Source organism: Arvicola amphibius, chromosome 17 (genome assembly GCF_903992535.2).
Source record: "Arvicola amphibius chromosome 17, mArvAmp1.2, whole genome shotgun sequence".
NCBI classification, from domain to species: Eukaryota; Metazoa; Chordata; class Mammalia; order Rodentia; family Cricetidae; genus Arvicola; species Arvicola amphibius.
In genome coordinates this window covers 32,926,445-32,946,656 of record NC_052063.2, presented here as the reverse complement: position 1 = coordinate 32,946,656, position 20,212 = coordinate 32,926,445, and the positions used below count along the sequence as shown (strand labels likewise).

Below are 20,212 nucleotides of genomic sequence, written 5' to 3'. Positions count from 1 at the left end.
AGGTTGGTGCGAAATGCGAAGTGAACAGTTTAATAATAATAATAATAATAATAATAATAATAATAATAATAATAATAATAATAATAAAATGGCTTAGGGTGGTGTTGGTGTCAAGTACGTGGCTCAAATAGAGTTAAAAATTCCCAAAGAAAAAAACCTCTGCTCTGCTCCGCTTCCCAGCAGAACAGTCTCCGCCTCCTGCAACTCGCTTCCCTGGGGCCACATCAAGCCAGGTTTTTCCACCAGCCAAAAGACCTCAGCCAAGACGTACTGAATCTCCCAGACCAGCAACAAACACGTCATCCGCCCCTTTCCATCCCCTCCCCCCTGAACTAGAGGACTGGTCACTCCTTCACTTTCCCAGGACCCTGCTGTACTCTCCCTGCCCTCTAAGTACAGAGCTTTCCCAGGAAGCCTGGGTGAGCAGAGAATTCCTTCCCAAATAGCTGATACGTATGAAGTTAAGAGATGGAGTAATCAGAGCCCTGGGGAAGAGAGCCGCTTCATCTCACTCCTTCCTAGACACCATTACTTCTCAATCACCACGAAGCTGAGGAATGTTTCCCACTCCCGTGTCTGCACTCCTCCACACCTCTAAATCCACAGCCACTTAGAAACCTCCCACAAACCCGGGAGCCCAATAACACCTTGAAGACCAATATTTTTTTGTTTGTTTGTTTTTCAAGACAGGGTTTCTCTGGAGCTTTGGGACCTGTCCTCTTGTAGACCAGGTTGACCTCGAACTGAGAGATCCACCTGCCTTCCGCCTCCCGAGTGCTGGAATTAAAGGCATGTGCCACCAACTCATGGCCATTCCTCAGCATTTTCAAAGGGAAAAAAATTTGTGAATGATTAGGATTCAATAATTTATTTTATTGTGATATTGGGAGTAAATACAGATATTTTTATTAATAAAATAAAAATGATGGAAAACAAGCAATAAATGAAGATGACCACACTGCCCATAATACACAACCTCAAGGTTAGAGAATCCAGTTCTAAAGAACGGCTGCTGGTGTCACAGGGCTTTATTGCATCGACAGGGGAAAGGGTGACTGTGGGCTGGAAGAGGTCCAGCAGGTAGGTCCCTCCCACCTGACTGGGCATTCCTTTTGCTGCCTACTTTGGTGTAAAGGAGAAAGGGGAGCTTCTCCCTGAGGACCTTCATGGCTTATGAGACTGACTGGTCAGGCCAGCTACACAGCACTGTCCACCCCCACCCCCGGAGTGTGGAGGTCTGTCTTGGTTCCGAAGGCTCTGGGCAGAGACAAAGACAATGACAATCTATCTCATTATCTTTTTTCCCCAAGACAGTCTCGTGTATCCTTGGCTGGCCTCAACAGTGCTATGCAACTGAGGATGACCTTGAATACCTGATCCCCCTTGCCTTCATCTCCCAGTGCTAAGATTATAGGTGTGCACCACCACACCTGGTTTACGAGGCTGGGGATGGAACCCAGAGCTTTGTACATGCTAGGCAAGCACTCTACCAACTGAGTTATAATCTCCAGCGCTCAAACCCATATTTTTTTTAGTTTTCCTGAGACCATGTCTCACTCTGTAGCCCAGGCTGCCCACGCTAGCCTCGGCTCACTAACTCTGCCGCAGCCTCCTGAGTGCTGGGTTGTACGGGCATGAGCTGCCATGCCTAAGCTCCTCTCCATTCTGAGGATATCACGCATTAACTCAGCTATCTTTGGAAGGGACTGGGTGATTGAGTTATGGCTCTGACTCCTCTCTGGGGGTGGGAAATGAAGATGACAAAGAGGCCATCTGTCCCCTGGGAGACACGTTAGCAGTGAAAGATGGGGCAGAAGGGAACAGAATAACAAATCCAACTAGAGAAAGTGTGTGAGAAGAGGGGACAAAGTGTGCTAGGTACCTATGTCCAGGGACTGGGGATGCTCCCATACTCAAGATCTCTAACCTCTTGAAATTATGGAAACTGACCCACATGGAGCTAGAAAGGGACCTTGGGAGTAACTGGACAGGAAAAAGGAAAACTTCAATAGGGAATGAACCTTGCACTCTGACCTGTCCGCCTCCCCTCCAAAGGCTCCACCCCCAGAGAAGGTGCAAGGTTCCTGGAGGTGCAGCAGCAGAGGCCCCACACCTGCCCCTAGGCTTGGGCACTGCTGGCCGCATGGGGCTCTGGACCCAGAAGTACTCATGGGTACAGGTCAAAGTGGGGTGGGGTGGAGGAAGAGAATGGGCAGCAGCAGTCAGTGATGACAGGGACCTTCTCCATTCTCTGTATAGTCACAAAAGTCCACTTAGGTCCTGCCTCTGGGAGGTGCCAGCCTGCTGACCACTGCCCACCTTCACCTCCAGGCCAGGTTGTCCATGTGTGAATGCCTGCACCCACATCTGGAGTTTCCTGAAAGCCCTCCATTCCAGGGCCTACAGGAAGGAAGAATGCCACAAAGAGCCCTATAAAGGTATCAGCAAAATCCAGACATTCAGTTTCTTCCACACAGCAAAGTGCGTCCAGGGTAGCTGCTTGAGTCATGTCCACTGTCCAGTCAGGTCCCGAGGATGGCAAACAACCCTACCCCCAGCTCCTCCTATTTCATAGAAACAAGATATTTTTCAAAGATCAAGGCACTTAGGAGAGTCAACAACAACACTCTAATGAAGCAAGAGGGCTTACTTGGGAGCAGGGAGAGCAGGCAGGAAAGCAGATAAGGGGAGAAAGGAGTGTATTTCTTGGGCAGGAAAAGCCTATCCGCCAAGATGGAATGATTTGGATGGAAGGAACCTGCATCCTGAATTTAGCAAAGAAGAGAAGGAGTAGTAGCCAAATTCAGTTCCCCCAAGACTCTCAGAACCCACCACCTTCAACATAAAGCAGCAATCACCACGGAGTCAGGCAGGCTCTTAGGCAAAGATGTTGGCAATAAAATCCAGGAATCGCTTAGCATACTGCTCAGGATGGACAGTAGAGATCTCTGCCCCCGCCTGTGAGAAGAAATAAGGAACAATGTGTGAGATGCCCGCCACCTTCCCCACCTCCGTCCTCCCTCAGCTGCTGCTCTGACACCAGAGGCTCTCTTTCCAGAGTCAGGCCAAGAAAGGAAAGGCTTAGGGGAATCTCACCCCATGCTTGACGGTTTTGGCTGCATGAGCTGCTTTCTTCTTGGCATCATACTGTGTTAGAATGTCAATGAGACCCATGAAATACACCTCCTTCTGGGGGGCCCCTGGGGGGAGAGAAGCAATGAAGACAGGGGTCAATGAGACCCATGAAATACACCTCCTTCTGGGGGGCCCCTGGGGAGAGAGAAGCAATGAAGACAGGGGTCAATGAGACCCAAGAAATACACCTCCTTCTGGGGGGCCTCCGGGGAGAGAGAAAGCAATGAGGACAGGGCACAGACAGTCCAATTCCTTTCCCCTTGGAGCCAGTTTTGTTGTGAAAAGCTAATCAGCTTCTCCATCCACCACCCTGTCTCTGTCCCCCAAGGACTCCCACCACCCCCTTAACATTTCCAGGGTCTCTCTCACCCTCAGCACTCCGGATGGCATAGACATCGATGAAGGACTCAAACTCTCCTGGGCCCAGGGGCCGGTGGGAATGGATGTAGCCTCCAATGCCCTCGGGGGAGGTGCCATAGGAGCCCACCAGAGCAGGAGGTCCGGCCAGGTTACAGTCTCCATCCCACTCTGACTCGTCCTCCCGTGCGGGCCCCTCCTCCTCTGGCTCAGAGCCCCGGATGATGTCGTGGATGCCCAGCAGAAGGCTGTAGTCCATGATCTTCAGCTGCACTAGAAACTGAGACCCACAAACTGATCAGAAACCCCAGATTTCCCACCCAGCTCCAGCTACCACCCACGTGTGTCCTTCCCTAGATCTCTGGGCCCTCCGGGAAAGGAGCATACAAACTGAGGTCACGGAACACCACCACGAATTTGTGCCCCACCCAACTCGCTGCCCCACCACTAGGGATTTTTCCTATTTCATCCGCAACCTCCCATTCAGAGAACCCAAAAATAAAGACAAGAAAAACTTTGTACTATGAATGGATGACAAAAACAATAGGCATTTCTTCTTCTTTTACTAAGTAAGGCACTTGGAAGCACCCCAATCCTTACCTCCACATCACGCTTCAGCTTCTCCAGAAATACTTTCTTCTCTTCTTCACCAATATACACTTTCTGGTTCTTGTTGAGGAAGTCCATATCCTTAAGAGTAGGCAGTTCTTTAACCTAGAAGAGGGAATATAACCCTTACCCAGGGTGTCAGAGAACCCTGCCCCACCCAGGACTCTCTCACTCAGAGGCTTAGCCTGGACTCCGCCAGCTGTTTGTCCCATCACGCCCACCACTATCTGCTCATGGACTGCAGTCAATGCCCTCCAGACTGACTTTTCTTCCCCCTTCTGCAGTAAAGACAGCTACTTGAGCACAAGAGCTCAGAGTGAGAGATGGGGATGAGCATTTTGCTCTTCACACCTGGTACCCCCATCCTCGAACCTTCAACACAGAATAAACAATGTTAGCTGTGAGCCACCCCTGCTGCTCCCCGGATCAGTAGTTTAGTATCTCTTTTCCTTCCAGCAGTTTAAGGTAAGAATAAACAGCGGGCGACCTGCATTCATCATGGAGAATTGCTTCTTTATCCTAAGCAATCCCTCTGACCCGCCCCATCCAGTGTCACCTACAAGGAATATTACCTTTTCCTTATCGCTGGCTTCCCGGGACACTAGCGAGCCCTGAGGAGAGACCACAGACTTAGAAGAAATAACTAACAGGGATAGCCAGAAGTCCGGTTCGTTCCTAAGGCGAGCAGTCCAATCTATATCACTCCTTTAGTAGCAATCACCCAGTGCCCTCCCAACTCTTCCCACATTCTCAGGCCAAGAAAGCCTTTCCTTTTAGCCCAGGTTTTCCTGTTCTTACCTTGAGGTCATACTTCCTGTGCACAGGAAGACGGTGACTAAACATATTTCGCATGACAAGCATGTAGCTGTCCTCGTTTTCTACACTGACTCGGTACATGCCCAGGAACTGGGGCAGAAGCGTGTTGCCGTGACACTTCACTATGTACTAGGAGGAAAACGAGAGGAAGGAATAAGGACAGATGCTAGGACACACAAACAGCTCAGGGACAGGAATCTAAGCACGGCTGCTCCAGAGCCGGGCGGGAAACCTCAAGCACAGAGGTTGCAAAGTCAAGAGGTGGCAGCTCCCTAAAAATGGTCCTGGTCACCCAGCCTCTGAAGCCCTGCCTGATTTCTTCTATTTGCAATTCTCTCGTAATTTGAAAGCACCTCTCACCGCTGCCATTCCTTTGCTGTCGGACACGAGTCTCACGGCTGGGGTGGGTCTGTCTCTGGCTTCTAAGCATTATGATTATAGGAATGAGCCACTTTGCCTGGTTACCTTTATCATTTTCATGAGGAAGGTGGATATTGTTACTTTTTTTTCCTCAAGATTTACCACTTTTGGGAGATTCTTTTTTAATAATTCACTTAAATTTATTTTATGTGCATTGGTGTGAAGGTGTCAGATCCCCTGGAGCTGGAGTTACAGACAGTTGTGAGCTGCCATGTGGGTGCTGGGAATTAAACCCGGGTCCTCTGGGAGAACAGCTAAGTGCTCCTGACTGCTGAGCTGTCTCTCCAACCCCCCAGGACTATGTGTAAGTGCCACAGAACCAGAATTAAACTTAGATTATTGATGAAATGATTTTATCTAAACCAATGCTTCTTGGTGGGCTAGGTTCCTATAACATGTCTACAAGGAGACTTGCGATTAATTTGGATTTTTTTTTTTTTAAAATAAACACTTTTTATTTTTTGGTTTTTTGAAATATGGTTTCAATACCCTGGCTGTCTTGGAACTCGCTGTGTAGATCAAGCTGGCCTCAAACTCACAGATCTGCTTTGAACTCAAAGATGCTAAGATTAGCTGGGCGGTGGTGGCGCACGCCTTTAATCCCAGCACTCGGGAGGCAGAGGTAGGAGGATCTCTGTGAGTTCGAGGCCAGCCTGGCCTACAAGAACTAGTTCCAGGAAAGGCTCCAAAGCTACAGAGAAACCCTGTCTTGAAAAACCAAAAAGAAAAATAAAAGATGCTGAGATTAAAGGCATGCGCCAACACATGCTTTACTTTTCCATTTCTGTGTCTGTGTGAATGCCCCAGGAGGCCAAGAAACCCCTGGGAACTAGAGTTACAGACAGCTGTGAGCCACTTGCCTTCACCAGAGTTCAGATGCTCTGGGGGAACAGGAAGTGCTCTTCCCCAGTGAGCCATCTCTCCAGAACATTTTTGCTTTGTTTCCTAAGTCAAGTCAGATGTCAGCAGGCTGGCCTCAAGTAAGCTGACCTTAAACACTTGGGGTGAAGAGATGGATCTTCAAGAGGACCAGGGTTCAATTCCCAGCACCCACATGGTGGCTTACAACAACCTGTAAGACCCCTATAAGGTTCCAGGGGATCAAAAGGTCTTTTATGGCCTCTTTAGGCATCAGGTATGTATTTGGTACACAAATATACATGTGAGTAAAAGGTACACATAAGATACAACAATAAATTATTAGTAATTGTTAAATTACTAAAATGTCCTCCCCTCTCTGGTGTGGGAAGTCCTTTTGTGTATGTGTTGCTTTTATTTGTTAATAAAGAAGCTGCTTTCGGACAATGGCTTAACAGAATGTAGCCAGACTGGAAGATCTATATCTATATCTATATCTATATCTATCTATCTATATATATATATATATAGAGAGAGAGAGAGAGTAGGCAGAGTCAGAGAGAAGCCATGTAGCTCTGGACAGAACTTTACCTGTACCACAGCCACATGATGATATACAGATTAATAGAAGTGGATTAATTTATGATATAAGAGCTAGCTAGCAATATGCTTAAGTGATTGACAAGCAGTGATTTAAATAATATAGTTTCTGTGTGATTATTTTGAGTCAGGGCGGTTGGGGAACTAACAAGCAGCCTCCCTCAACACCTCTCCATCCCCTAAGGCTGGTGTTATAGGAACCTATTTTCTTTCGGACACAGGGTCTCAGGTAGCCCAGGCTAGTCTCAAACTTACTATAAAGTCAAGGATAACCTTGAACTTCTGAACTTCCTCCCTCCACCTCCTGAATGCTAGGATGACAAGCATGTGCCATTCTGCCTGGTTTATATGGTGCTGGTTTTTGTGCACACCAGGCAAGCACTACACCAGATAAACTACATTTCCAGCCCACAGTTTAAATTCGTCATCTGGGTTTGGTGCTATATGTCTGCAATTCCAGAATGTGGGGGGTTGAGGAGAGAGGGGTATAAATTCAAGGCCATCCTGAAAATAGAAGAAAAGCTGTACTTCAGGGCCAGAAGTATAGCTGAGTGGTACAGTACCTGGTTCTGGGCTGGAGCTAGAGCTCAGCCAGCAGAGGGCTCATGTGGTGCTCACATCCTATAGTTCCAGCAACGGGAGGTGGAATCCACAGGGTCAGTGTCATCCTCAGCTACACGGTTCAGAGCCACCCTGGGGAACACGGGACCCTGTCTCAAACTAAACAAAACCTCTCTCTGCCTTAAAAGATAACCTTAGAGAAACAGCCAACAGATAGCTGCAGGGTGGCTCAGCAATTAGGAGCACTGGCTGTTCTTCTGGAGGACTCAGGTTCGATTCCCAGCACCAACACGGCCAGAACTCCAGTTCCGTACTGGTCTGTAACTCCAGTTCCATACCGGTCTGTAACTCCAGTTCCAGGGGATCTGATATGATCTACTCTTCTGGCCTCCAAGGGCAGCAGGCACACATGTGGTACACAGACATATAAGCAGGCAAAACACCCGTACACAAAATTTGTTTGGTTTTGTTTTTTCAAGACAGGGTTTCTCTATAGCTTTGGAGTCTGTCCTGGAACTAGCTCTTGTAGACCACGCTGGCCTCGAACTCACAGAGATCCGCCTGCCTCTGCCTCCCGAGTGCTGGGATTAAAGGCGTGCGCCATCAACGCCTGTGTCACAAAAATTTTTTATTTAAAAAAATTAGAAGCCATAAATAAGCCCTTATTCATGGAAATACCCTAAATCGCTGAAATCCAATTTCAACCCTCGACTCCTCAGCTGTCTACTCTGGTGGGGATTATTCCAGCTGTGCACCTGACCCTCAGCTGTCTGCTCTGGTGGGGATTATTCCAGCTGTGCACCTGCTCCTCGGCCTCTCCTCGACCCGATCTCCTCTGGTGGCCTCCTGTCCTTAAGTCCTTTCTGGAGGTACTTGGGGCATTAATAATGCACACTGCCACCCACACTTTAAATTCACAGTGCCCACCCCCACTTAATCTCCTTCATGGGCACTTTACTTGTCCCTTAAAATTTGTATTTTATTCTATATTTATGTATTTTTAGTTTCTATTTATTTATTTATTTACTTATCCATCTATTTATTTATTTATTTATTACGTGTACAGTATTCTCAGAATTCTGTCTGCATGTATGCCTGCAGGCCAGAAGAAGGCACCATATCTCATTATAAATGGCTGTGAGCCACCATGTGGTTGCTGGGAATTGAACTCAGGACCTTTGGAAGAGCAGGCAGTGCTCTTAACCACTAAGCCATCTCTCCAGCCTGTATTTTTGTTTTTTTGAGACAGGATTTCTCTGTGTAAAAGCTCTGGCTGTCCTGAAACTCACTCTGTAGACCAGGCTGGCTTCGAACTCTCAGAGATCTGCTTGCCTCTGCTTCCTGAGTGCTGGGAAAAGGTGTGTGCCACCTCACCTGGCGAAAATTTGTATTTTTTAATATTTATTTATTTATTTATCTATCTATCTATTTATTTATTTATTATGTATACAATATTCTGTCTGTGTGTATGCCTTCAGGCCAGAAGAGGGCACCAGACCCCATTACAGATGGTTGTGAGCCACCATGTGGTTGCTGGGAATTGAACTCAGGACCTTTGGAAGAGCAGGCAGTGCTCTTAACCTCTGAGCCATCTCTCCAGCCCGAAAATTTGTATTTTTAAGAAAGATTTATTTTTATTTATTTGTGTGTGTGTCTTCATATTCTTCCCTTCAAAACCACAGTGATGTTAAGTGGTGATGAATGGTTTTAATGAGCCCTTACTTACGTAAAACTCCTAAAATGACACCCCTAGTCTATTCTTCTGAATTCTCAGCCCACAGCCTAGTCATCTCATGGACATCTGAAATCGGGATGAACTGCATAAACCACATCCAAACCCACACTATCTTTCCCCAGAAGCCTGCTCCTTTCTGTTTCCCGTTGTTGACAGGTGGTGCCGAGCACTCGGAGGCTCCTTTGCCTTGAGTCCCAGCGTCCTCACAGGTCTCCCATGCCCGTGCATTCTCCTGCAGATGCTCCTCACTCTCTTCTCACACTAAAATCGACACCTCCACTCTCAGCACCCCCGAGTATACCCTCATATGCTGTCAGAGGGACATTCTAGACGTCTTCTCTCTCTCTTCTTCTGTCTACAGTACTGAGGACAGAACGTAGGCCTCACATATGCTAGGTGTGAGCTGCACGCCCAGCCCTTCATTTCTTTTCTTTTTTTCTTTTTTTTTTTTTTTTTTTTGGTTTTTCGAGACAGGGTTTCTCTGTGGCTTTGGAGCCTGTCCTGGAACTAGCTCTTGTAGACCAGGCTGGCCTCGAACTCACAGAGATCCGCCTGCCTCTGCCTCCCGAGTGCTGGGATTAAAGGCGTGCGCCACCACCGCCCGGCTCCAGCCCTTCATTTCTAAACACTAGACATCCCAGTTCCCCGAAAACTACCTTCAGATAAAGCCCGAATTTCTCTGTGACTTACAGGCCCTCCCACAGTTTGGCTCTAGTTTAATTTTCCTAACATCACACATCGCAGCCGCACTGGGATTCCCGCAGTTTCCTAGCACTGAACACTTCACGGTTCCGTGCTTTAACAAATACACCCCCTGCCTAGAGTGCCCTCTGCCACCTTGTCCAGTGGCTAACCTCTACTTCTAGTCACTCAAACCAGCGCTGGGGTTGGCACCACGGCTCTGCAGCTACAAAGACCAGGGCTGGGGTTGGCACCACGGCTCTGCAGCTACAAGTGCTTTTGCCTAAGCCTGCCAGCTTGAACTCAATCCCTGGAGCCCAGATGATAAACGGAGAAAGCCAACTCCCTGAGCTATCTGACCTCCAGAAGCACACTGTAGCATGTGTGCACCCCCAGTAAATAATCAAATGTAAGACACATATATTTTATCGAGACAAGGTTTCTCTGTGTAGCCCTGACTGTCCTGAAACTCACTCCATAGACCAGGCTGGCCTTGAACTCAAAGATCCACCTGCCTCTACCTCCCAAGTGCTGGGATTAAGAGTGTGCGCCACCACACTCAGGTTAAAAATAAAAAGTTTAATTAAAAAAGTATCAGGGACTAGAGCAATGGCTCAGCAGTTAAGAGCACTGGCTGCTCTTGCAGAGGACCTGGGCTGATTCTGAGCACCTAACTGGCAGTTCTAGGAGATTTGACACCCTCTTCAGGCCTCTGAGGGCACCAGGCACATACACACACATACATACAGGCAAAACACCCATAAACATAAAATAATAATAAACTGAAAAAAGAATCCATCCCTGGGGGCCAGTGAGGTGGCTCAGTGGGTACAAGCATTTGCCACCAAGCATGACAGCGTGGGTTTGGTCCCTGGAACCCACATGGTGGAAGGAAGGATGGCCAACTCTAGAAAGGTGTCCTCTGACCTCCAAGCTCATGTACAAAAAAATAAGCAAAGAAACGGTGGCTTAAGATGATGGGTGCCAAATGGGAAGGGACACACCATGTCTTCTACTAAATCAAACACAAGCAGGCAGGAAGAGGCCGGGTCAGTGTTCCTGCAACTCTTAAGTTTTCACAAAGAAGACCCAGTGCTTCCGGGGGAGACGCACAGCTCGCAGGGAGGAGGAGGAAGGCGGGAGAGGCTGACCTGGTGGTAGTTGGACAGGTTGCTGTGCATGTCCGCGATGTCCTCGCTGGACACTTCTTTGATGACTAGCGTGCGGTCATAGGAGATCAGAAATCGACCATCACTGCCTTCGCTTTCGCTCGGGGGGCTTCGAGTAAGGGACACCTAGAGACAAAGAATGGCTGTAAGCACGTGCACTCTCCGCTTTCTAGAAGACAGGAGGACAATGGCCAACAACTGCTTCTCAGAGTGGGATGAAACTGCAGCAGCACCTGTCGCAATGCTTCCCAAGCCTGGCGACCCGAATTAAACCCCAGGACCCACAGGGTGGAAGAACACAACCACTTCCAGAAACACACATTCACTAAAGCCACCTGTACCCACAATAAATAACTAAAAGGCAAGAAATCCAGGGAAAGAGATTCAGGCATTCCTACCTGTGTTACCACACGTGACTGAATGAAACCAAATGTAAAACTCTAAATGCATAAATGTGTGTGTGTGTGTGTGTGTGTGTGTGTGTATCCTGTTTCCCCAGGACAGCTCGATCCATCTCATTACATTTTCAAAGATGCCCACGACACAACGGTATTAACCAAGGCTCTTGGTTCTCTAAACATAACTGTCCAATAGACTCTCCAGTTGCTGGGGACTACCCTTACCCCACAACAGGCTCTCTGGTTGCTAGGGACTACCCTCACCCCACAACAGACACTCTAGTGGTTGGGGACTACCCTCACCCCACAACAGACACTCTGGTGGTTGGGGACTACCCTCACCCCAGAACAGGCTCTCACCAAGTAGTCCTGATCATCAATGCCAAATCGGTCACGGAGGTTCCTGAAGACCTGGGGACAATATTCCTTGAACTTGAAATGACTGGGCAGGTTTTCTCTGAAATACAGGTGTTCAAAGTAAGCAAAAAGACTCACTCTTCACTCATTGAAACCTGGCTGTTTATAAAGTATTACTTTATAAACAATTGTTATAACCATCGCGCTACTGCCTGATTTAATTCTCACAAAACCCTGTTACATATTTACTTAGTTAGCTATTGTCTTTATTTGGGTGGAGAGTGTGCTCAAGCGTGTGCGTGTGTGGTACACTTGAGTGTGTGGATGCACACACCTGTGTGCTCAAATATGGAGTCCAGAGGATGATGTCCAGTGTCTTCCTCTATTGCCCCTCCCCACCTTATTGCTTTGAGATTGAACCCAAAGCAATTTCTTATAGGCTGGGCGGCCAGCAAGTTCCCAGGATCCACTTCCCTCTGCCTTCTCCAATGCTGGGAAAATGGAAACACACAGCTATGCCCAGTTTTAAGTGAGGAACAGGGTTCTGGTCTCAATGCCTGCTGCACAGGTGCTCTCTGCTGCTGAGCTATCTCCCCAGCCCCAACTTTACTTGTTGTCTTAGTTTTCTTGAGGCAGAGTTAACCGAAATGTTATGCAACAGAGGCTGGCCTTGAACCCTGATGCTCCTGCCTCATCTTCTCACCATCACTGGCTCCTTGAGCACTTTCCAGGATACACTGTTAGCATCCTATAGCAACTCGTCTTCTCACCATCACTGGCTCCTTGAGCACTTTCCAGGACACACTGTTAGCATCCTATAGCAAGGAAGACGGCCTCAGAGTGCCCGAGTGACCCGCCTAGGACAGGCCGTGCAGCTGATAGATGGTTTAAGGAGAACAGGGGCTTACTGTGCATCCAAACAGCAGCATCTCTTAAATCTCAAGCTTGGGAGGAATATCCTAAACTTGGCAGTGTCTACTGATACTTCGAGTGGTCACCTTGTACTGAAGGGGGTTAGAGGTCTCAATTATTTTTCACAGAATCCCTACCAGAAGGGATTGATAAAGGCAACTGAATCCCAATGTATTTATCTGATGGACCGACCAGAAGATAAAAGGTGCACATATGAGAACGTAAGTAACTCTGGAAATATTTACATTTCAAATTTTTAAATTAATTTATTTATAGGTTATTTTTAAGGCAGGTTCTCTTAGGAGTCCTGACTGTCCTGTAGCTTGGTATGCAGACCAGGCTGGCCTGGAACTCACAGAGATCTGCCTGCCTCTGCCTCCTGAGTGCTGGGATTAATGTACCACATTCATCTATCTATCTATCTATCTATCTATCTATCTATCTATCTATCTATATGTGTTCATGCACACGCACGTGTGTGTGTGTGTGTGTGTCTGTCTGTCTGTCTGTCTGTCTGTCCTAGGGACTAAATTCAGGTTGTCGGGTTTGGTTAGCTACAGCCCTTACCTACTGAGCCATCTGTTGGCCTTTAGATGTTTTTGTTTATTTGTTTGTTTCTCACAAAACTGAACTTTTGCTTTAGAATGGATGTGAGACTATAAAATTTGCAAAAACTGTAAACTTGTAAAAATTGACTTCTACACCTAAAATCTTCAACTCACTTAACATTTTAAAACTATTTCCTGTTCTCTCTCTCTCTCTCTCTCTCTCTCTCTCTCTCTCTCTCTCTCTCTCTCTCTCTCTCTCTGTGTGTGTGTGTGTGTGTGTGTCTGTGTGTCTTTGAGGAAGGGCCTCACTGTGTAGCCCTGGCTGAACTCACAGAGATCTGCCTGCCTCTTTTTTCTGAGTGCTAAAATTAAAGGCGTACTCTACCAGGCCTGGGTTCTGTCTAGTGTGTGAGTGTAGGTACGTGTGTGGCACAAAGCTCATGAGGTCAGCGGGCAGCCTGTGTGTCACTTCTCTCCTCCCACCAGGTGGGTTCCAGATGCTGAACTCTTTTTTTTTTAATTTATTTATTTATTATGTATACAGTATTCTCAGTCTGCATGTATGCCTGCAGGCCAGAAGAGGGCACCAGATCTCATTACAGATGGTTATGAGCCACCATGCAGTTGCTGGGAATTGAACTCAGGACCTTTGGAAGAGCAAGCAGTGCTCTTGACCACTGAGCCGTCTCTCCAGGATGTTGAACTCTTCTCCCAGGGCTTGGCAGCCATCCCACTGACCCCCTGCCACACCTTTCTAAATTTCCCCAAGAAGGGTGAAGACCACTGACCTGTGGAAGAGGTGATTGTTGACCTTGATCTTGGAGCTAGCCTTAAAGTCATCTGGCAATAACATCACCGGAGGAGGCACCTGGCTGAGCTCATTGATCTGAGGAGCCAAAGCACAAGGGGGGAGACGGTGAGACGCTGGGCCTAGACCAGAGTCAAGAGCGAGCAGCGCAAACCTCATTCCTAACAGCCTCGGCAGCACATCTGCAAGAAGTGAGAGAAGTAGCCTAGACGTCGGCTGCCCGAGTACAGACACCAGCCACCCTCACCCGGCTCCTCACACCCCCACCCCCAAGGAACTTCATGCTCACAACAGCCACTTTATATTTGGCAAGCCCTGCAAGCAATCAGGACTATTTTTAAAGTTGTGAGAAATTCTAGAAAAAAAATCAGGGAAGAAACAAACCAAAAAACCAAGACAGTTACATGCTTTGTTAGGGGAAAGAAAAGGCATTTAAGTGCAGAGAGTTCATGGGACTCTGGGGGTCTCAACAGCAGGACGGAATACCTGACTATATACAGTGCCCCTATACCCTGACTAACTCTTTAGGAGGAGGATATTCCAGATCACTCTGACCCAGATCTCGGCAGTAGGTGCCCACCGGCCTAGGCAGAAAGTCAAGGAAGAAGAGCTAGTTGATCTCTGGGGAGATGAACACTGTCACGGTATATACACGCTACACACACTCGTTAGGGGTCTGCCCCCTAAGTGGGTGTCAACCAACAAGAGGAAGGATAAAGGCAGCATCTCTCCTCAGTCCCCAGGACTTGTGTGAATTCAGGGTAGAAACCTAGTCATTCTTTCTCCTTGGGGTTACTATGCCCCCCCCCTTACCTGCCTCTAATAGTTCATTTGTGATAGGACTCTAATCCCCAGCTTACGTAAGTCCCTCCTCCTAGCTTTGAGCTCTTCAAGGGCAAGGGCCCATCCTAATGGCCTGACTTTTAGATGCTTAGCACAGTGTCTGGCACACGAATTGTTTATGAAATGGATAGATAAACGTCTTGTCTCCCCTTCCGTGATCACTATTTAACAAAGCTTACGGTCTAACCTAAATCCCACATGCCGGAGAGCGTGCGACCGCTCTGGTCCCCGGGAGAAAGGAGGACAGGACATGTTTCTCCAGGGAAAAGAGGAACAAAAAAAACCACTTGAGATTCCCAGCTTAAAGTCAGCTACTGCTCTTCCTGCCCCCTCCTCGCCACCTGCTAAGCAGGCTGAATCATCGCGAAGGCATATGTTCAAGGAATCTCTCGGCTCTACACACTTGAGGTACGAGTGTGCAGGCTGGGAAGTGGGGCTCTGAAGTTAAAGTATTTTAACCTCAAGAGCATGAGGCGGGTCTTACAGGTGACTCCTCCAATTCTTACCAAAGGAAAACCCTCCCTTGTGTGTGTCCCACAAGGATGGGAAGTCACCTGGAAAGGACCTCGAGGGAAGCAGCCCTGTTTCCATTAGTCTTACCCACAAGGACCTCGGAATGCTCACTAAAGACATCACTGCTGAGAGAGCAGCAAAGGCAAAAGGGAGCCAACTGACCACCAGTCATGTTCCGGTTACAAATTAAGAACGCGACAGTCTTCCGCACCCCCTTATACCTCCACACCCGTATCATGACTACCACTCAAAGCTGATAACCAAAATAGTCGCTGTCAAGCTGAAGCCCACCCCGGCCTCCTACTCCCCAGCTGAGAAAGGAGAAAACCAGCTACGCTTCACTAGGAAGATACTGGACTCCTCAGCCTCTTCCCCAAGCTGCATCCTTCCGAGTCCTTTTCGGGGTTCCAAAGCTCACAAATAGGACCCTAGGATCACAGCTCCTCAGCCTTTCCCTAGGTTACAATTTACTTCATTTACACCAAATATCATCATCATCATTCCATCCAACAGTGGGATACAGCTAAGACCAAATGTATACATGCATTACGTCCTGAGTGAGTGCATCCCTTAGGGTCAGAGCTGGGCGGCTTGTCTGAAATGCAGTCTCTGGAAAGGGCAAGCAGGGTTAGAAGATCCAAAAAGCTCAGAGCTTTCCCCAGACAAAGCCAAGGCTCGAAAGTCAAGCACTGGGGGCTAGAAAGCAAGGTGGAGAGGAAAGCCAACTACTTCCTTCGCCAGGCAGTAGTACCCCGACACGCTTCACGCACTCTCGCACCCGGACCTCACCAACAACCCTTTAGAGCCACTCCCCTTAATGTCCCTCTGGCTGGAGCCGGATTCTGGCCAGTCCCTGTAGCCTGAGGGTGGACCCGGCAGGAAGGAGTCCAAGGAACAGAGCTGGATTTCAGGTGGAGAACATGGAACTCTAGGGGAGGAGTAAAGGACAGAGGGAGAGACAAGGGTCTACAACCAGAAGGCAGCCCTGAGGGACCCGGGGGAATGATGCGCTGGGAACCTGGGCAGGGGAGAGGTGGCAGCGCGAGGAGCTTTGGACGCCGGACCCAGGTGACCCAGGTCGAGGGGCAGGAGCTGGGGTCCCGGGCTGGTTCTTACCGAGTGGGCGACGCCCCACAGGAACACGCCCACCAGCGGGTCGGCGGCCCGGAACACCTTCACTTTCTGCTGCACGAAATGCTTTTTCTTGGTTTTGGAGGCAAAGCCGAATCCTGGGCCGGGGCCTCCAGCAGCTGAGGGTGCGGTGGCGGGAGGGACGGAGGAGGACGCCATAGTCTCCCGCGCACCCGAGCGAGTGAAAGCGGGAGCCGGCCGCGACTCCGAAGCCCGACCCGGAAGCGCTGCTCACCTGCGCAGCCGTCACGTGACCGGAGGCCCGCCCGCGGGCGCGCGGCCGGGGAGGGGCGGGGCCAGAGGGGCTGGCTCCGCCCCTCCTCGGCCGCGCGGCTGTCACCTGGCGCCTGTGCTCGCAGGGATGCAGGGTCGGCCCTCCTCAGCGCTGTGCAGACCGTGCTTCTTTCCGGTTCTGTCCAGTTTTTAGTGAGTATGGTCTGCCCTGGGACAAACGCCAAAGGCGGGTCTCCTTGCTGAGTCCAAGCTGGCTTCAAACTTGCTATCCCCCTGTCTCATCCTCATACCAAGTGTGGGTATCATGGAGGTGTGGGTTGATCCTCAATGAAGTTGGGGTTGCGAAAGAACAGACATGGCAAACTTAAATATATATTTTTTTAAATTGTTTTCTATATATAGGTGCTTGACAGGCGATGTAAGTGCAGTGCCAGCAGAGGCCAGAGGAGGGCGTCGGATCCCCTAGAACTGGAGTTGTGGGTGGTTGCGATCCACATGTACACTGGGAATCCAACCTGGTCCTCTGAAAGAGCATCCAGTGCTCTTAACCGCTGATTCATTTCTTCATCTGGAAATCTGAAGTTTTTACTCATGGCCCAATGTCTTTTGAATTTGTTCATTAATTCATTTATTCAACAAGTATTTGTTGAGGATGTAAGTTGAACCCACTACCGTTCTTCAGGCTGATTCTCCTCTGATTGGAACAGAGGAAAACTCCCACCCTAGAGGAATTAAAAGTTTAAAGACACTGACTAGCCAGGAGAAGGTTGCACTATTAAGAGACAGGGACTGTGCTAAAACTGTGTGCCGGGCAGTGCGAACCACAGAGAGGGGACCTTCCAAGAGGATCTGACCATAGAAAACTAAGTCCAGCTGGACGGTGGTGGCACACTCCCTTAATTCAAACACTTGGGAGCCAGAAGCAGGAAGAGGAAGAGTTTTGAGTTCAAGGCCAGCCTGGTCTACAGAGTGAGTTCCAGGCAGCCAGGGCTACACAGAGAAACCCTGAGGAGAGAGAGAGAGAGAGAGAGAGAGAGAGAGAGAGAGAGAGAGAGAGAGAGAGAGAGAGAGAGAGAGAGAGAGAGAGCCATTAAAAGCCTCCCAGCCAAGAGCAGCACACCAGAAGCGATGCATTCTGCTGTGTTGTCTATACTAAAGTGGCTGTCACTTCAGAACAAGTTGGGAAGACACAGATGACACAGACATAAGGGAGGTGGACACTGGTGACCCTTGGTGGTTTACGCTGCTTTGTGTTTATTAGGATGACTCAGACATTCCAGTGGATGATAAATGCTGCAAAAATTTGTGTATTGCCAGGTGGTGGTGGCACATGCCTTTAATCCCAGCACTTGGGAGACAGAGACAGGCAGATCTCTGTGAGTTCGAGGCCAGCCTGGTCTACAAGAGCGAGTTCCAGGACAGGCTCCAAAGCTACAAGAACCCCTGACTCGAAAAACAAAAACAAACAACAAACAAAAAAGGCAAAACAAAAAAAAAATTGTGTACTGATGGTAAACTGAAGCAGTAAGGAGGGAATGACATCTGCAGATGCACAGTTTGAGGCTGGAAGTGTCTCTCAGTGATGCAGTGTTTGCCTAGCACATGTGAGACCTGGGTTCAGTCCCCAGCTCCACCATAAATAAAAAGGCACAGGAATAAATAAATGTAGTTCGAGGCTATTTGGAAAAATTCCAGGAGAATGTGCTATTTGAGGGAAAGGAAGATGTTGAGAATGAGTCCCCGGCTGCGGGAGGAAGCTGCTGCTGCTAACTGTTGCCCACATTGGTCAGGAAGTCCTAAACACTTGTTCTTAGACCAAAGCAAGGCTTTGTCATGCTTCTGAGCCTCGCCCAGGCAAGGGTTCACCTTTCCCAGGAGCCCGAGGCACTGGAGATCCTGGCATGGTCGTGCCTGTGTCAACAATACATGTTTACTCAGAACTGTATCTGCTCCCACAGGATCCGAGGCTGCCTTCCGACTTCCTCAGGCACCAGGCACACGTGTAGCACACGTCCATGCAAACAGGCTAAACGCCCATGCACATGAAATCAAGAAATCAAGAGAAAAAAGGAGAAGCTGGTATGGCTAGGAATGGTAGCAGACACTTGTAATCACAGCGCTTGGGAGGCAGAGGCAGGAGGATCTCAACCTCAAGGCCAGTCTGAGCTACACAACAAAGCGGAGGGTGGGGGGAACATGGCTGCAGAGCTGTCCAGGGGTCAAGAACACGGACTGCTCTTCCAGAGGACCCAAGTGTGTTTTGCGGCACCCGAGTCAAGCATTGCGTAATCACCTGTTACTCCAGCCCCAGAAGGATCTAATGCCTCTGGCCCCTGCACACGCGCGCACGTGCGCACATACACACACACACACACTACACGCGCGTGCACACACACACACACACACGCAAAGATAAATCTAAAAAATAAATTAAAAGCAGGTCAGTGAAGATCAGAAGGGGTGGGCAGAGGTGAGGAGGCCATGGGCAGAGACCTGAGGAGTAGAACTTTTTAGGGGGTGGTTTCGAGCCGGGGTTTCTCTTTGTAGCCCTGGCTGTCCCAGAACTTGCTGTGTAGATCAGGATGGCCTCAAACTCACAGAGATCTGCCTGCCTGCCTGCCTGTGCCTCCCAAATGCTGAGATTAGAGGTGTGCGCTACCACCGCCCAGCCAGTGTTTTAACAGGAATGAGTGAAGAACATAGCTAGGTAAGGCAGGACCAGAGCTGAGAAACACCTGTTTCACTTGGTAAACTTTAGCCTTTGGGGAAAAAAAAATGATTTAAGCAAGGAAAGACCAAATTAGTGGCTACTGAGGGATGAACAGAAAGTGAAGAAGTAGGGACTGAAGCCAAAAACCATTAATCCCAGCATCTGGGAGGCAGAGGCATGAAAATTGTGAGTTTTATGACACCCTGTCCCGAGGGGGGGGGAGTGAGGGGAAAGTATGGGAGGAAAATGGCTTGCTTCTGGAGAGGCGGCTGTAAGAAAATAAGTTCAGCTGTGCATGTGGAAACACGCACCTTCAATCCCAGCACTCAGGAAGCAAAGGCAGGAAGACTTCTGAGTTCAAGTCCAGCATGTCTACATAGTGAGTTCCAGGCCAACCAGGGATACTCAGTAAGACCCTGTCTCAAAAACCAAACAAGTAAAGAAAGGGATCCATCATTTGTCAGAAAGGAAAGGAAAACATATCTTGTTGTGTGACTTTCTGGGGACCCATAAACAACAGACAGCAGGAGCAAGAGCAAGGAGTTACAGAAGTATAAATGACCCAAAGCAGACCGTGACACCAAAAGGCCCATACCCATGGGTGAAGATTGGTGAAAGCCCCATCTCTGCCCTCCCATCTCTGCCCTCCCGTCTCTGCCCTCCCATCTCTGCCCTCCCATCTCTGACCTCTCATCTCTGACCTCCCATCATCTCTGACCTCCCATCTCTGCCCTCCCATCTCTGCCCTCCCATCTCTGACCTCCCATCATCTCTGACCTCCCATCATCTCTGCCCTCCCATCTGACCTCCCATCTCT

At 48.9% G+C, this 20,212-nt stretch overlaps 1 protein-coding gene across 1 annotated transcript; it reads right to left on the bottom strand.

Annotated features, from left to right (window-relative positions):
• Positions 1 to 852: 852 nt before the first annotated feature.
• Pip4k2c (phosphatidylinositol-5-phosphate 4-kinase type 2 gamma) lies at positions 853 to 16,690 on the bottom strand. Its single transcript, XM_038315021.2, has 10 exons — positions 16,437 to 16,690; positions 13,945 to 14,042; positions 11,700 to 11,796; positions 10,924 to 11,067; positions 4,900 to 5,046; positions 4,674 to 4,712; positions 4,093 to 4,206; positions 3,505 to 3,772; positions 3,097 to 3,200; positions 853 to 2,958 (listed from the first exon to the last, which is right to left on the bottom strand). The coding sequence occupies exons 1-10, from the start codon at positions 16,608 to 16,610 to the stop codon at positions 2,878 to 2,880; spliced, it is 1,266 nt and encodes a 421-aa protein (XP_038170949.1). The 5' UTR covers positions 16,611 to 16,690; the 3' UTR covers positions 853 to 2,877.
• Positions 16,691 to 20,212: the final 3,522 nt, after the last annotated feature.

What these genes read in the sequence shown, in the direction of transcription:
- Pip4k2c (XM_038315021.2), bottom strand. Translation starts at nt 16,610, where the DNA reads ATGGCGTCCTCCTCCGTCCCTCCCGCCACCGCACCCTCAGCTGCTGGA. An exon ending in TTGATGATCAGGACTACTTG is followed by an intron (nt 11,068 to 11,699) that starts GTGAGAGCCTGT and finishes CTTTGTCTCTAG; the next exon opens with GTGTCCCTTACTCGAAGCCC. An exon ending in AGCTGAAGCGTGATGTGGAG is followed by an intron (nt 3,773 to 4,092) that starts GTAAGGATTGGG and finishes TGTGGGTCTCAG; the next exon opens with TTTCTAGTGCAGCTGAAGAT.